Source organism: Hemiscyllium ocellatum, chromosome 18, assembly GCF_020745735.1.
Source record: "Hemiscyllium ocellatum isolate sHemOce1 chromosome 18, sHemOce1.pat.X.cur, whole genome shotgun sequence".
Lineage (NCBI taxonomy): Eukaryota > Metazoa > Chordata > Chondrichthyes > Orectolobiformes > Hemiscylliidae > Hemiscyllium > Hemiscyllium ocellatum.
Window position 1 is genome coordinate 38,309,468 of NC_083418.1, and position 18,479 is coordinate 38,327,946.

An 18,479-nucleotide genomic window follows, 5' to 3' on the forward strand; every position below is an offset into this window, starting at 1 on the left:
GTCAGAGTATTGAGTATAGGAGTTGGGAGGTTATGTTACGGCTGTACAGGACATTGGTTAGGCCATTGTTGGAATATTGCATGCAATTCTGGTCTCCTTCCTATCAGAAAGATGTTGTGAAATTTGAAACTTGTTGTGAAACTGCAGATGCTGGAAACCAGATTCTGGATCAGTGGTGCTGGAAGAGCACAGCAGTTCAGGCAGAATCCAATGAGCAGCGAAATTGATGTTTCAGAGAAGGCTGGTATGCTTTCCTTTATTGGTCAGAGTATTGAATATAGGAATTGGGAGGTCATGTTGCGGCTGTACAGGGCATTGGTTCAACCACTGTTGGAATATTGCATGCAATTCTGGTCTCCTTCCTATCGGAAAGATGTGAAACTTGATAGGGTTCAGAAAAGATTTACAAGGATGTTGCCAGGATTGGAGGATCTGAGCTACAGGGAAAGGCTGAACAGGCTGGGGCAGTTTTCCCTGGAGCGTCAGACGCTGAGGGGTGACCTTACAGAGGTTTACAAAATTATGAGGGACATGGATAGGCTAAATAGACCAAGTCTTTTCCCTGGGATCAGGAAGTCTAGAACTAGAGGGCATAGGTTTAGAGTGGGGTGGGGGGGGGAAGATATAAAAGAGACCTAAGGGCAACTTTTTCGCGCAGAGGGTCCTACGTGTATGGAATGAGCTGCCAGAGGATGTGGTGGGGGCTGGTACAATTGCAACATTTAAGAGGCATTTGGGTGGGTATATGAATAGGAAGGGTTTGGAGGGATATGGGCCAGGTGCTAGCAGGTGGAACTAGATTGGGTTGGGATATCTGGTCGGCATGGACGGGTTGGACCAAAGGGTCTGTTTCCATGCTGTACGTCTCTATGACTCTATAATGACAGACCTGCTGAGTTTTTCTAGCAATTGCATCTTTATGGTCACATTGAATGTTTGCCTTCATTCGTGGTGATCAGAATTTCTTAGTGACATTTAGTGAGCATATAACTTGAGTAGCAGACAGCAATATGAAAACAGACAATAATATGCTGATCATGTATAGATGTTGGTCAGCATTATTGTAGATTCTGTTTCATTTTCAAAGTGTTACGGAATGTTATGAAGTCATTACGTTGCATGAGGATGTTGTGTGACATTGCATTTATATTACAAATTTAATCACTTACAATATTAGGAAACATATCATTTGAATAGATGGAACTTAAAATCCTGTTCTGACCGAAAACCATTTGTGTTGCAAATACCAAACACTACAGTATCTGAACTTGTAAGCCGAGAAGGTAAATGTGAAAGACAGTCGAGTCCTTCAGTAGTTCAGTGAGTAAATTCTCTACTTCGGGCATTTGGTATTGAACATTTCATGCAACTGTAGGGCAGTGGGTAAGGGAACTCTAAAGAGATAGAGGAGAGATTTATCATTCCAGTTCAGTGTCGCTGGGCCAGAATGATAAAAGGCAAGGTATTGCAAAGTCTGTCGTCTTAATCAGTTGTCTTTGCTAGAAAATATGTATGTTAGGGAACCACATTTTACTGGCTTGTTGAGATCAGAATACTGATAGAAGAATAATGTTTGGCAAGTAACTGGAGGGTGGTGCTAGATTGCTACATTCTCGAGGAGGATGAGGGAAGATTGGAGAAATTTGCATTCACTTACTTGGCTTACCTTTTTTACATCTATGTTCATGTTTGATCTAAATTTTTACTTTTTGATTTGGATCACCATGCAACTAGCAGCTCAGTATTAGAATGTTAAACGCAACTAAAATGTCAGTTCATGTTATATAAATGTAACCTTCCATCATGCAGGCCCCTTCTGGCTGACCGTGAAAGAGTGCACAGTTCCTTCCACCTTTTTGCTCTTGTTCTTTTCACAAGAAATGCAATAGACTGATGTAAGATTGGCTCCATACTTTTTTTTAATCCACGCATTGATTCATGATGACATCATCCAGTCATTTGGTCAAACTCCAGATGAATAATAATGACATCTGGTTCTACCTCTGCAACACTTCTCGCTGCCCTCACATCCATCTTCATACTATCAGAAGACCTGTCAGATAATTCATGGATGGAATTCTTTATTTACTTATGTTGAACAGACTTTTCAAAAACATCTTACCCAAGGTTTTGACCAAAACCTGTGCTTTGCTTTATACATTAAAGATATCATAGAAAAAAAAAGTTGGTGCTGTAATTTAACTTGGACTTTTTAAAAAAAAAGTCAGTTTATGTAATTTGGAAGGACTACCCTTGTTTCTAAGTGTCTTTATTGTCACTAAAATAAAACTTATTTTATGGAGAAAATTGTGTTTTTTCCTGGATTTGAATGAGCTACATTGTTTTATTGTCTTTGTGATTAACCACTGCAGTTCAAGCTCAGTATGAAGCTCTTGAAAATTTCGTGAAACCAATAAGCTGCAATATTTCTTGCACCAATGATGGAAGTAAAATTCATAAAAATATGTATAGCTCTGGTCCCCATATTTCGAGAAGGATGTGGAAGCATTGGAAAAGGTTCAGAGGAGATTTACCAGGATGTTGCCTGGTCTGGAGAGAAGGTCTTATGAGGAAAGGCTGAGAGACTTGAACCTGTTCTCATTGGAAAGAAGAAGACTAAGAGGGGATTTGATAGAGACGTAAAAGATGATCAGAGGATTAGATAGGGTAGACCGTGTAAGTCTTTTTCCTAGGATGATGACGTCAGCTTGTATGAGGGGGTATAACTACAAATTGAGGGGTGATAGATTTAAGACAGATGTCAGAGTCAGGTTCTTTATTCAGAGAGTGGTAAGGGTGTGGAATGCCCTACCTGCTAACGTAGTTAACTCAGCCACATTAGGGAGATTTAAACAATCTTTGGATAAGCACATGGATGATTTTGGGATAGTGTAGGGGGACGAGCTGAGAACAGTTCACAGGTCGGTGCAACATCGAGGGCCGAAGGGCCTGTTCTGCACTGTATTGTTCTATGTTCTATGAGGAGAATGCACTGACCAGATTTTTGAGTCTCATTTCTGCTGAGCAGGTGATTTTCTAATGGCAATTTCTGTTCAATTGTTTGGCACAAACAGGACTCTTTTCTGACCCTTCCAATTGTGAAATTACAATTTTAAACAGAGTGGGGACTTTCAAACAGCAAATTTATTTAGGAAAGCTTTAATGTCTTTCATCTTCTACTTTACATCTTCATTATAAAAGTATAGTTGAGGGGTAAATAAAAAAAATAATTTATAGCTATGGATTGACATATGTGACATGTTTTTATGAGCGCTTTATATATAGAAGTTGCTGATGTATTTCCTTGCAGTCATGAAGGGGAAGGGCGGTGTATGTAGAAGTCTGCCTCTCCCTGGAGATTTGTGGTTGTATGGAATGTATGGCTGTCTACATCTGTTTTACAAGATCTACCGTGGCCTGTATATGCTCAACTATGAAGGCTAAAGAAATTATTTTGTCTGCTTCCCAAAAGAGGCCATGCTTAAACAAAAAAAACTAAAGTGTGCATGTTTTAAAGTCTAGCTAGTTTAATTTTGAAGATAAATACCCTGTTCTGTTTCTTTACTCTTTCTCCCTGGTGTGGTCACCAGAATTCTTGTCGGCGCATGATTTTTATTGCTTTTCTGAACTGTACTTTGATGCGAAGAGTCTTAAGACATATTGTACCATATTACAGCATAATTTTGAATAGTGAATTCAGTAGACACAATGTTATCTTTATGCACCAGAAAGTTCCTGTAACTGGGCTGAGAGGAGGAAGGAGACTCAATGGCACACTGAGTTAGAATACAGCCCTTTTCATTTTTGTCATCTGTGATGGAAGTCCTGTGCATTTAAAATGAAAGTCTTCTGACTCTCAACCACAAAGGTCCTTTCTGTTTCTGCTTGCTTTTATTATTCCTCAGTAAAATTACATAGACACCCTTAGTAGCAAACATTGTTAGAACCTGGAATTGTTTTAAAATAATTCTTGCTTTCACTATTATTGCATTGACAGGCGCAATGTTAATGTGCCAATTTTTCTTCAGGTGGATGCCATTCTTCATAACTTAATCAGATCCAAAACGTTTCTAACATGTTTATATATATGCTGAATTTTGTTCTTTCTTCTGGGCTCTACGTTCAGAATAAGGAAATCTGTGTGGTTCAAATAATTCACAATCATTTGTTCTTGTGTCTTTTAAGAAGTAATTTTTTTTATCACAATGCTTTTGTTCATGAGATGTGGAGGTCAGTGGCAAGATAGTTGTTGATTGGTCTTCTGGTTGGAACATGTAAATAATGTTGGTTGTGGATGTTAGAGGCCAATCTTCTCAGCTCGAGAACATTACTGCAGGAGTTCCCCAGCAGTGACCTAGACCCAAACATGTTCCACTGCTTTACCAAAATCCTTCCCTCCACTTTTAAAGTCAGTCATGTTTGTGCTGACTGCACCATGTTTAGCATCATTTGTGATTCCTCAGGTACTGAAGCAACCATGTCTTTCTGCAGCAAGACCTGGTCAGCATCCAGGGTTGGGATGGTAAGTGACAAGTAATACTTGTGCCAAACAAGTGCCAGGCACTGACCATCCCCAACATTAACGAATCTAACAGTCTCTCCTTGGAATTCAGTAGAATGATAATTGCTGAATCCCCTAATATCAACATCTTGAGAGTTTCATTGAACTGTACAAACTTACAACGGATAGTCAGAAGCAAGGAATTCTGTTAGAGGTAACAGCTGCAGAGTCCCACAAATCTGTCCACCAGATAGAAGGCACAAGTCAGGGATGTAATGAAATTCCCTCCATTTGTCAGGATGAGTGCAGTTCCAGCAAAAGCAGCCTGTATGATTAGCACCCCATTCACCGTGTTAAACATTCACTTTCTCCTCCACATTGCACTGTGTATCACCAAGAAAATGATCTGCTTCAATCCCTTTGACAGCATCTTCCAAACACTCAACCTTGCTGAAAGTCAACCGGAGAAAGTAAGGACCGCAGATTCTGGAGGTTAGAGTCAAAAAATGTGGTGCTGGAAAAGCACAGCTGCCAGGCAGCATCTGGGGAGCAGGAGAATCGGCGATTAGATGAAGAACTTATGCTCGAAACATCGACTGCCCTGCTCCTCGGATGCTCCCTGGCGGCTGTGCTTTCCCAGCGCAACACTTTTGACTCAAAAGCAACACTCCCACCTTAATACCATCCCGAAGTGGAACGATATTGTTGTTCCTCCATTGTCACTGGGTTAAAATCCTGAAACTACCTTCTTCACAGCACTGACCCTCTATGGACTGCAATGATGCAAGAAGGCACCTTTTCAAGGATAGTTAAGTATGTGTAATAGAAGGGCAGCCTAACCACTGATCCTACATTCCATTAACAAACTTCTTAAAAAAAAATTCAGTGAATATATTTGGACAGCTTTACCATTGGCTGCTTAATGGAAGAGAATTGGGCAAACGAAATGTTATTAAGTTTTATTTTATATGCTGTGCCCTTTTGCGGTTGAGGGACAGTTTATTCGCAGCAGAGTCGATGGAACCTGGATGTGCAAAAATTGTAATTCTTCTGAACTTCTTTCAGCTTGATATGTTCAGTCAAACTTAAACTTTTTTCTCCTTTTAAATAATTGCTAGAAAAATAAATTAACTTGATCAAATTTTACATTTTTGTTTTTAACAAAGAGGAATCCATTCATACTCCATAAAATTCTAAGAGTACATTGCCTCCTCATATGGGAAATGCCATTCTTTTAAAGAAGGTACAGATTTTAAGTTCACCAGATTGAAGTTTTTTTTAAGGGGACTGATAGAATTGATGTAAGCAAAATCTTTATTTGTGAAGGGTTCAAATACTGAGGAAAATCAAATTGCTTGTGTTTGTTGTATTATGAACGTGGTGAATAGAATGCTGATTTTACTATGCCATGAATTTATATAAAATTGACGTTTACTTCACATGGCTTAAAACACTTCCTTGATGCTATCATCAGTTATTTGTGGTCACTGTTTGACTGTTTATAAATTCAATACAAAGAATACATGAGGCAGGTGGGCAATGTTACCCATATTGAGATAAGCAAAGCATTTCTTTGCTACAAATTTCCCAATGCTGCAAATGATTATTTTTGGCAACCCATGGTCAGTTCATCTGACTTTGCTATTTGCTTATGGAGACACAATGTTGATAAAGGCAAATTCTTCATCTGATGTTGCAACGCAACTGAGTTCTAATGTAAATGATGCGCAGGTCGAATTCCTGCCTGGAATGGTAATTCACCCCCAGCTGTGATACTATGTACATTGCCTCCTCATATGAGAAATGCTATTCTTTTAGAGAAGGTACAGATTTTAAGTTCACCAGATTGAAGTTTCTTTTAAGGGGACTGATAGAATTGATGTAAGCAAAATCTTTATTTGTGAAGGGTTCAAATAATGAGGAAAATCAAATTGCTTATGTTTAAAATGGAAGGTTTACTCCATGTTAATATAAACTTGGGCTGAATGAGAAGGCAGTTGTAGTAACATTCTTCTCCCCTCACTTCCATGCACTGTTTGAGTACTGGAAATCCTATATGTGTGCAAACTGAAAAATGCTGTACTCAAGTAAAATCCAACCATTAGAGAAAATTTTCGCTTAAAACTCAGTGAGATTTTAAATCGCATTTATTTCATATGAATTTTTCTGTGTATTTTGACCTCGACAAATTGGTGTTGCAAAGCATTTTATAATAATCTAAGAAATTTGAAGTGAAGTCACAGTGTGGCAGCCAATGTGCATTCAACAAGCTTGCACAAACAGCAAAGGAAGAATGACAATATAATCTGTTGTGATATTGATTTGAGGGATAAATATTGGCCTAGACATCATGAATAACTCAAAAACAATTCAGAAATGTCTCCACTGGCTAAGCAAGAATAAAGAAATTTAAATTTAAAACCATGACTGTTTTCCATTTAACTTTGAATATTGGAAATAATGCTTTCACAAATGAAGCAGGCATAGGATCCCTACAGTGTGAAAACAGGCCCTTTGGTCCAACAACTCCCCACTGTCTCTTTGAAGAGTAACCCATCCAGACCTACTATACATTTACCCCAGACTAGTGCACCTAACCTACACATCCCTGAGCACTGTGGGCAATTTAGAATGGCCAATTCACCTAACCTGCAAATCTTTGGATTGTGGGAGGAAACCCATGCAGACACTGGGAAAATGTGCAAACTTCACACAGTCAGTCGCCCGAGGCTATAATCAAATCTGGGTCCTTGCTGCTGTGAGGCAGCAGTGCTAACCACTGAACCACCATGCCACCCATAAGAAGAACTTAAATCCATGACACAAAAAGACTTTCAGCATTTTAAGGGGTGAAATATTGCCTTCACTCCCCTATCTTCCCAAAATGGTGGCAGTGGACCAAGGTGAAAACTTTTAAGAGTAATTTCTCGAGGTAAGGGCTAACAATAGGGCAAGGTTTGTCCCCCCTGTTACTTATGATTTTGGGAACAATATAGAAGGTTACTGTAAGAGGTCAAGGGCATAAAGAAATAGGAGGGTTAAGAAAAAGAAGGAAGCATATGTCAGGTATAGACAGGATAGATCGAGTGAATCCTTAGACTATAAAGAAAGTAGGATTATACTTAAGAGGGAAATCAGGAGGGCAAAACGGGGACATGAGATAGCTTTAGCAAATAGAATTAAGGAGAATCCAAAGGGCTTTTACAAATATATTAAGGACACAAGGGTAACTAGGGAGAGAATAGGACCCCTCAAAGATCAGCAAGGTGATCTTTTTGCAGAGCCACAGAAAATGGGGGAGAAAGTAAATGAATATTTTGCATCAGTATTTACTGTGGAAAAGGATGTGGAAGATATAAACTGTAGGGAAATAGATGGTGACATCTTGCAAAATGTCCAGATTATAGAGGAGGAAGTGCTGGATGTCTTGAAACGGTTAAAAGTGGATTAATCCCTAGGACCTGATCAGGTGTACCCAAAAGCTCTGGGAAGCTAGAGAAGTGATCGCTGGGCCTCTTGCTGAGATATTTGTATCATCGATAGTCACAAGTGAGGTGCTGGAAGACTCTAGGTTGGCTAATGAAGAGGGGCAGTAAGGACAAACTGGCGAACTATAGACCAGTGAGCCTGACCTCGGTGGGTAAGTTGTTGGAGGGAACCTCGAGGGACAGGATGTACATGTATTTGGAAAGGCAAGGACTGGTTAGGGAAAGTCAACATGGCTTTGTGTGTGGGAAATCATGTCTCACAAATTTGATTGAGCTTTTTGAAGAAGTAACAAAGAGAATTGATGAGGGCACAGTGGTAGATGTGATCTATATGGACTTCAGTAAGGCGTTCGACAGGGTTCCCCATGGGCGACTGGTTAGCAAGGTTAGATCTCTCAGACTACAGGGAGAACTAGCCATTTGGATACAGAACTGGCTCAAAGGTAGAAGACAGAGGATGATGGTGGAGGGTTGTTTTTCAAACTGGAGGCCTGTGACCAATGGAGTGCAACAAGGAAAAGATTTACAAGGATGTTGCCAGGGTTAGAGGATCTGAGCTACAGAGAGAGAGGCTGAACAGGCTGGAGCTGTTTTCCCTGGAGCATCGGAGGCTGAGGGGTGACCTTATAGAGCTTTACAAAATTATGAGGGGCATGGATAGGATAAATAGACCAAGTCTTTTCTCTGGGATCAGGAAGTCTAGAACTAGAGGGCATAGGTTTAGGGTGAGAGGGAAAAGATATAAAAGATACCTAAGGGGCAACTTTTTCACGCAGAGAGTGGTACGTGTATGGAATGAACTGCCAGAGGATGTGGTGGAGGCTGGTACAATTGCAACCTTTAAGAGGCATTTGGATGGGTATATGAATAGGGAGGGTTTGGAGGGATGTGGGCTGGCAGGTGGGACTAGATTGGGTTGTGATATCTGGCCGGCATGGACGGGTTGGACCAAAGGGTCTGTTTCCATGCTGTACATGTCTATGACTCTAAATGGAAATGAATTATGGACTACATGAAGGACAAAGCGAATCAATGTTTTGACAGTCAAAGCAGAGGACAGTCTCTGCTGAAATTAGATAACTAGTTGGTGAAATGGGGAATGAGGGGTGACCCCTGGGCAGTGTGTGAAAGGGCTTGTTATTGGAGGGACACTGAATTGTGGAGGTGAAGGAATCAAAAGCTGTTGCCCTGAATAAGCAGTGCATGACTTTCTGTATGACGTAGATGAGCAGGATTAGAGATATCAATGGAATGCTTTCACCCAAACAGATTCCAATAGCTTTAGCAATGAAGGTAAACTTAGATTAACTCCTTTTGAAGGTTTGATTTGACTTTTCTAATGGTGTCTTTACCATCTTGTTCATAATCTGTGATACTGCTTTAGCAGTGGTTTAGTTAACAAAAGGATCTTGTGATCATAAAATTTTATTTATTAATTCAAGTTTTGAATTAACCTGTAGCAATGTTAATCCACTACTAATTGTTAAGAATAATACATGTTTGAACAGCAAGTATAAGTTTTAATGACATGACTGACACTGTACTGAAATATATTACAAAAATCCCCTGCTCACTGGTACGTTAGTGAACTGAGAAAACAATGTAAACTTGAAAACAATAACAAAGCCAGCAGGTCTGGCAGCATCTGTAGAGAGAATTCCGAATTAATCTTTTGGGTCCCGTGACCCTTTCTGAGGTAGCTAGGAAAAAGTTAGTTTTTATGCAGAACTTAGAGTTGGGGGGGGGGGGGGAAATGGGAAGAGAGAAAGAGTAAACAAGAGGTGGAGATAGAGCCCAAAGCGAGAGAAGAACAATTGGGCAGACAAAGGAGTGGAAAACAATCAGCCTACGAAATGAATAGCAACTTATTGGAACGAGTGGCTACCATTGGGTAGTGTGAAATAGCAGACCATGTGATGGTAACACCTGGTGTGTGGTCGTTGGGGTAAGGACATGGGAAAAGGTGCCTCAACCCTAAAATTGTTGAATTCGAGATTAGTCCAAAAGGCTTCGGAGTTCCCAAGCGAAAAATGAGGTGCTGTTCTTACAACTTGTACTGGGTTTCACTGGAACACTGCAGCAAGCCGGAGACAGATGTTGACCAGGGGACAAGACGGTGTATTGAAGTGCCATGCAACTGGAAGCTCAGTATCTTTTTTTTGTGTGGGCAGAATATAGAAGCAGTCACTCAGTCTATGCTTCGTTTTCCCAGTGTGGAGGCGATCACATTGTGAAAAGCAAATGCAGTAAAAATGATGGAATGAAGTGCAGGTAAAATGCTGCTTCACCTGGAAGATGTGTTTGGGCCATTTGGATATTGAGGGAGGGAGGAAGTAAATGGGTAGATGTTACAGCTTCTGCAGTTGCAAGGGAAGGTGCCATGGGGCTGTGGGAATGTGATGGGAGAGGAAGAGTGGACTAGGGTGTCCTGGAGGGAATGTTCCTTGCAGAAGACTGACCAGGGGAATATGTGTCTTATGGTGCTATCCTACTGGTGGTGGCGGAAATGGTAGCTAATGATCCTCTGGATGTGGTTGCTGGTGGAACAGTAGGTGAAGTAGGAGGGCAAAGAGGAGGTGAGGGCGAAAGTGCAGGAGATGGGTCAGACAATGAAGGCCCTGCCAACTATAGTGCTGGGGAATCCTCCGTTGAGGAACAAGTTGAATGTTTTGGATGCCCACATTTGTTGAAGTTGGCATCCTCCGAACAGATGTGATGGAGTTGGAGAAACTGGAGGAATGGAATGGAGTCTAATAGGAAGCAGGGTGTGAGCATATATGGTCAGGGTAAACATTGAGTTTCGTGGGTTTATAACGGATGTTGGTGGCCAGTCCATCCCCAGAAATGGAAACCGATGTTGAGGAAAGGAAGGGAGGTGTCAGATGAGCCAGATGAAGGTGAGAGCAGGATGGAAATTGGAAGCAAAATTGATAAAACATTTCCAATTCTGGAAGAGAGAGGGAAGCAGCACAGATGATATCAAAATACTAGAAAAAGAGAGTTGTGGTTGGGGGCCAGAATAGACTGGACAAGGAATGCTCCTTGCTCCCCACAAAGAGAGAGGCTTAACTGGGGCCCAAGCTGGTACCCTTGGCCACTCCTTTTGACCTGAAGAAAGTGAGAGCAGTTAGAAGAGAAGTCGTCCAGGGTGAGGATGAGCTTAGCCAGGTGGAGGAGGGTGGTGGTAGATGGGGACAGTTCAGACCTTATCTGAGAAAGAAGCCGAGACTCCCGAGACCACACTGATGCAGATAGACATGTAAAGGGATTGTACATCCACAGTAAACAGGAGGCAGCTGGAGCCTGCAAACTGGAAATTCTGAAACTGATATCCGGAGTCAGAGGAATTGCACAAGTAAATGACTGGACAACTGGAGGAAGAAAATAGAGTCGAGGTAGGAAGAGATGAGTTCTGTGGGCAGGAGCAGGCAGAAACAATGGGTCTGCCCATACAGTCCTGTTTGTGAATTTTGGGAAGGAGGTAGAAGTGAGCTGTGTGGGGTTGGGAGACTGAGCTTGGAGGCAATGTGGGGGAGGTTACCAGATGAAATGAGATTAAGGACCATAGAGGACACATTCCTGATGAAGAGTTTATGCTCAGTGTCTACTCTCCAGCTTGGATGCTGCCTGATCTGCTGTGCTTTTCCAGCACTTCATTTTTTTGACTCTGATCTCCAGCATCTGCAGTCCTCGCTTTCTCATTGTGGACACAATGGCCTGATAATCTAAGCTGGGCTCATGGTCTGGGGGAGATGGGAAGTATCTGAGAGCTGGTGCTCAGCCTCTGCAATGTGGAAGGCGGTCTGTCAGACAACAGCAGCATCACCCTTGTCAGCAGGCTAATTACAAAGTGAGAGCAATGCCCAGCAAAGCGAAGCTCAAGCTGGAAGAACAGCAGCTTATTTTCCACTTGGGAACTTGATGGTTTTCTGGACTCAATATTGAGTTCAACAGTTTTAGGGCTTGAAGCACTATCCCCTGTGTCCTGTCCCCAATGTCCATATACCAGGTCTTTTTATCACATGGTCAGCTATTACACACAACCCATTGTTAGTCACGCTGAGGAGGCAGGGACCATAATATGAGAGAATTTACTCTGCAGTTTGAGAGGGAAAAGGTGGACTCAGATGTTACGGTATTACAGTTGAGTAGACAAATGAGGGAGCAGCTGACTAGAATTGACAAGGAAAGGAGCTTAGCAAGAAAAACAGTGGAACAACAATGGCAGGAGTTTCTGGAAGTAATTCAAGAGAGACAGCAAAGCTTCATCCTGAGGATAAAGAAGCATACCAAAGGGAGGATGAGGCAACCATAGCTGACCAGTGAAGTCAAGGACAGCATAAAAACAAAAGAGAGAGCATGCGAAGGGCAGCAGGACCCCAGAAGATTGGGAAGTTTACAAAGACCAACAGAAGGCTACGAAGAAAGAAATAAGAAAAAAGAAGATTAATTATGAGGAGAAGCAAGCTGGTAATAGCAGGAAAGATTGCAAAAGCTTCTATTGACATATAAAGGGCAAAAGAGAAGCAAAAGTGAACATTGGGCCACTGGAGGAGGAGTAATGGAGAACAAAGAAATGGCTGAGGAATTGAATAAGTACTTTGCGTCAGTCTTCACGGTGGAAGACCTGAGTAATATACCAAAAATTGAAGAGTTGGAGAGCAGAGATGGGTACGGTGACCATCACCAAGGAGAAGGTGCTAGAAGTGGATAAATCACCTGGATCAGATGGGCTACATCCTAGAGTTCTGAAGGGGAGCCTTTAGTAGTGATCTTTCGGGTATCACTGGAGTCAGGGAAGGTCACAGAGGACTGGAAAATCACTCATGTAATCCCCCCCCCCCCCCCCCCCCCCCCCCCGCTTTAGGAAGGGAGCAAGCCAAAAGACGGGAAATTATAGGCCGATTAGCTTGATCTCAGTTGTTAAGATTTTGGAGGCCATTGTGACGGATAAGATTTCTGAGTATTTGGAAGTGTGTTAAAATGGGGCAAAGCCAGTATAGTTCCATCAAGGGGAAGTCATGCCTGACAAATCTATTAGAATTCTTTGACTAGGTAACAAGCAGGTTAGATCAAGGAAAGCCAATGGCTTCCTGAAGGCCTTTGAGGTCCTGCACAGGAGACTACTGTATCGGGTAAGGGCCATGGTGTTAGAGACCAGGTCCTAGCCAATCTTCTATCCATGCTATCCGGTAGAAAGCAGAAAGTGGGTATAAAAGAGTCCTTCTCCAGATGGAAGCTGGTGCCTAGTGGTGTTGGTCCAAACACAGGGGCTACAACTTTTCACTTCATGCATTAATGATCTGGATGAAGGAACTGAGGGCATTCTGACTAAGTTTGTAGATGATACAAATTTAGTTGGAGGGGAAGGTAATATTGAGGAGGTGGGGAGGTTGCAGAAAGATTTAGGTGAAAGTGAGGACTGCAGATGCTGAAGATCAGAGTCCAGATTAAAGCACAGCAGGCCAGGCAACATCTGAGGAGCAGGAAAATCAACATTTCAGGCAGGACCCCTTTGTTAGGAAAATATAGGCAGTTTAGAGTGAACAAAGAATATGTAGATGAAATACAACGTGGGAAAGTGTAAGGTCATGCGCTTTGGGAGGAAGTATAGAGGTGTGGATTATTTTCTAAATGGTGAGAAAGTTCAGAAGTATGAAGTACAAAGGGACTTGGGAGTCCTAGTCCATGTTTCTCTGAAGGTGAACTTGCAGGTTGAGTCAGCAGTTAGGAAGGCAAATACAGTGTTGTCATTCATCTCGAGAGGACTAGAATATAAAAGCAAGGATGTATTTCTGAGGTATATAAGGATCTGGTCAGACCAGATTTAGAGTAATACCTCAGGAAAGATGTATTAGCCTTGGAGCATGTTCAGTGGAGGTTCATAAGAATGATCCCAGGAATGAACACCTTAATATATGAGGAGCATTTGAGGACTCTGGGACAATACTCGACGGAGTTTAGAAGGATAAGGGGAATCTGATTGAAACTTTCAGAATACGGAATGGTCAGGACAGTAGATGTTGGGAAGATGTTTCTGTTGGCAGGAGAGATTAGATTAGACTTACAGTGTGGAAACAGGCCCTTCGGCCCAACAAGTCCACACCGAGCCGCCGAAGCGCAACCCACCCATAACCCTACATTTACCCCTTACCTAACACTACGGGCAATTTAGCTTGGCCAATTCACCTGACCCGCACATCTTTGGACTGTGGGAGGAAACCGGAGCACCCGGAGGAAACCCACGCAGACACGGGGAGAACGTGCAAACTCCACACAGTCAGTCGCCTGAGTCGGGAATTGAACCCGGGTCTACAGGCGCTGTGAGGCAGCAGTGCTAACCACTGTGCCACCGTGCCGCCCACAGATGGGGATCCGAAGTTAAGAGTAAAGAGAAGACCTTTTTGAATGGAGATAAGGAGAAATGTCTTCAGCCAGAGAATGATTAATCAGTGGAATTTATTGCCACTGAAGGCTGTTGGAGGCCAGGTCGTTGAGTATATTTGAAACAGCGAAAGATATGTTCTTAAGTTTCAAGGGATTCAAAGGTTATGGGGAAAACGTGGGAAAATGGTGTTGGAAAACCAATCAGCCATGATTGAATGGCGGGGCAGACTTGATGGGCCAAATGGCCTAATTTATGCTCCTATGTCTTATGGTCTTGCTAATTGTCTCCATTAGCAGCCTTTATTTTCTTAGGCTGATTGTTATCCACTCCTTTGTCTGTCCAATCGTTCTCTCTTTTTTGGCTCCATCTCCACCTATTGTTTACTCTTTCTCCTCCTCTCTCTCCTACCCCCCCCCCCCCCCCCATCGTATGCATAATAATCAACCTTTTCCTAGCTGAACCCAAAGTGTTAACTCTGATTTCTATCAACAAATATTGCCAGATTTGCTGAGCTTTTCTGATCATTTTGTTTTTGTTTCTAATTTCCAGAATTTGAAGTTTTTTTGGTTTTTATTTCATAACATAAATTTGAAGTTCAGAATTTCCTGCTGAGTTCTTGGGAGAGAAGCTAAATGATTTGTGCTGACATTTGTTACTTCGTAACTACCTTCTCCACCCACTTTTGCACATTCCTTCCAAATTGTACAGGAACTTGCTGGCATTTTAATGTTTGCTGTCTTGTATATGACTAATGATGCATCTCCATATGACACACTGACATCCTTTTTGGACTTTCTAGAATATACAAACAGAATTATTAAGATATTTCAGCATCTTCCCAATTTTTCTGTTTTCAATGTGTATTTCCTACCAATACTCAACACCAGTTTTAAAATTGTGAAACTTTCCAGTTTGAATTGAAATTGACCTGGCATGTCAGATTTCAATATTAAGATCTGTCTGACATACCTGGTGTTGGTTATATGATGGTGGTTCTTTGCTTCACTTGTCACTTTTAAACAGAATGTTCTGTTTGCAAACAAAACTTATTAAATGCAAGGCATTTATTTGATGTAGCCAGCCTTCTCCTTGTATTAAGTATTTTTTGTCGTAAGGGTTGCAGGACCAGCATTAGCTTGGTGATTGTTTTGGAGAACACCTTCATTTTCTTTTATTAGAATGACCTGTGCTTTCAGTTGCTTGCCATTGCAATATGCCATCTTGCTCTCATACCAGCATTTATGAACTAGCCCTAGTCTTCCAGGAAAAGAGCAATATAAATTCTCATGTCCTACTTTAAGCATTCCTTCTATCTTTGCTTCAGGCATCCTCACCATTTTTCCCACTCATTCCCCTTCCCCCTTTTGTTAATTGCATAAAAAACAGCCACCTTCAGTTTCAAGGAAGAATGGTTGGACTTGAAACATCAATTCTGTTTCTCTCTTCACAAATGTTGCCATAACTGCTGAGTTTCTGTAGCACTTTGTTTTTATTTCATATCTCTAGCTGCTTTGCCTTTATTAGTATTCCTTTTTCTGTGAAGCAACGTATTTGGGAGCTAATGCAGTTGCAGGGAAAATTGAGTTTTGAAGGCAGATTGCAGTGGCATTGACTTCTGTTTCTGTACTAGTAAACTTTCCCTGGTCCAAACTTAGTCTTGCAAATTTTTAATTTTGACCAATGTATGGTAATTTGTCTTTATCCTTAAGTATTCTATATTTGACAGTCGTTGCAGAATTCTTTCACTAATGTAAACAGGTTAAACAGTTGTGACAATTGAAAATTGTGGGAGCATTGCAAATGACATGCTGCACTTAACATAGGAACCTGTTCAGTTATGTAGAAATGGTCGGTGAATGTTGATCAACAATACCAAGGGCAAGATGAAAGCATCCCTTCTAGAGAGTAGCTTCTTAGAAGAATTCCCTTACTGTATTGTCACTTTAAGTCAATTAATTTTTAATGACCCAGCATTCCAAGTGTCTCATTGTATGACTGTACCTGGTAACTACTAAAATTTAAATTTTCAGGAAGCCAATATTACATATATTTTGCTTGGTTCCCCTTACACTCTCACTAGTCATTAAGTTGAATAATAAGATCTGTGGCTCTTCCCAGTTCTGGTGTAAGCATAATTGCTGTGAGCTGTGTTGGGGCATTCAAATTTGACTTTAGTACTTCAGCTTCTTGCTATCCTTTCTCACCTGTCCTTGATCTAAAATAATGTGAAAATGTGTAGCTGGGATCAGGAAGGTACTGTTGAATGGGTGTGTCACTGAAACATCTATTTCTCACAGGTTTGCCAAGATGAGGGTCCATGAGGAGATCCAGGTATTTGAACAGTCATTACATTTCGTATATTTGTTACTTGATAGTCTTTGTCAGTGTGTACTGTTGAACTGTAGCATTTGTACTGTTTGAAGATAACTGTCTTCCATAATACGTAAACATAAATTGTATGTGACAACTGAGAACCTAAAGTTTAATGGGCATTGGTTTTATTTGTTTGCTCATCATTGTTTATTTTAATTTAGAGGGACAACGGGAATGTTATGATTGCATTAGGGAGGAAATGATAAAGTTATAAGACCATAGACATAGGAGTAGAAGTAAGACCATTCGTCCCATCGAGTTCACGCCGTCATTTAATCATGGCTGGTAGGCATTTCAACTCCATTTACCCGCACACTCCCTGTAGCTCTAAAATTCTTGATCTTGCAATGAATCATCAATCTCTGCCTTGAAGACATTTTAACATCCCGGCCTCCACTGCACTCCGTGGCAATGAATTCCACAGGCCCACCACACACTGGCTGAAGAAATGTCTCCCCATTTCCATTCTAAATTGATCCCCTCTAATTCTAAGGCTAAAGTTGATATCAATAGAACTTCAAACAATCTGGCCACAATAAAGCACAGAACACTGTCCAAACCATTTGCAATATAGTTTAAAGTTACACGAGTTTACAGAATCCATTATCTGTTTTGCTGAACTTTGTGTAGGAGGATGGTAATTTTTGTGCCTTGTTTGAAAACTAAGTAAATGGCAAAGCTATTTGAAAGATTTTGCTAAAATCTCATATAAGAGATCAGTGTGCAAAATCAAAATACATGGGACTGGTGATAATATTCTGGCATGGATTGAGAATTGATTAGCAAATAATAGGAATAAATGGGTTATTTTCAGAGTGGAATGCAATGACGGTTGGGGCACTGGAGCGATCAGTGCTGGATCCCATACTGTATTATTCTTCGCAATATATGCCAACAACTTGGATGGGTATTCTGTCAAATAATATTTCAAAGTTTTCTAATGACATAAAGCTTGGTGGAAGTGAAAGTGGTGAAGAGGATGTAAAGAGGTTTCAAGTTAACTTAGTTAGACAAGCTGAGTAAGTAGGCAAATGCATTGCTGTTGCAGCATAATATGGGTAAGTATGAAGTTGCCAGGTTCGGTAGGAAAGTAGTATTCAAATGGTGATATTTTGGAAAAAGTTAATATTCAGGGAGACTTTGATGTCTTCATACACTGGTCATTGGAAGCAAGCATATAAGTGAAGCAAATAGTTAGGAAGCCAACTCATATTGGTATTCTTTGCTAGAGGGTTTGAGTATGGGAGCAAAAAATGTCTGCAGCTAAAAAGATTATTATGCAACAGCAGCTGAAATACTGTCTGTAGTTTTGGTTTCCTTGCCGAAGAGAAGATGTATTTGCCTTAGAAGGACTGCAGCTAAGCTTCCTCAGAGTTAATCCAGGAATGGCAGGTTTGTTTTATTAGGAGAGATTGGGTCAACTTGGCCTGAATTCAACGAGTTGAGAAGAATAATAGGGGATCTCATTGGAGAACACACATTTCTGACAGGATGTACAGACGTGAATCAGGAATGATATTTCCGCTGGTTGAAGAGTTGGAAAGCAAGGCGCCATGGCACAAGGCTATTTCAGACTGAGATGAGGAGTAATTTGTTCAATGGAGTTAGGTGAACCTATTGATTATTTGTCCACAGAATGCTGTGGAAGTCAAGTCATTGAATATGTTTTAAGAAATATAGATATATCGATGCTAAAGGTGTCCAAAGGTTTGAGGAAGAACAGATGTGT

The 18,479-nt window shown here is 41.1% G+C and overlaps 1 protein-coding gene across 6 annotated transcripts in view; it reads left to right on the plus strand.

Moving 5' to 3' along the window:
- mob2a (MOB kinase activator 2a) overlaps positions 1 to 18,479 on the plus strand; it is a 230,387-nt gene that overhangs the window by 149,160 nt on the left and 62,748 nt on the right. Inside the window, exon 1 of one of the 6 annotated variants that reach the window (XM_060838886.1) lies at positions 16,674 to 16,708. The exons of the other annotated variants lie outside the window; for them this stretch is intronic. Within the exon in view, the coding sequence (XP_060694869.1) occupies positions 16,695 to 16,708 (14 nt within the window). The 5' untranslated portion in view covers positions 16,674 to 16,694. Of the gene's footprint in view, positions 1 to 16,673; positions 16,709 to 18,479 lie in introns of those variants that run through there. 6 annotated transcript variants of the gene reach the window in all.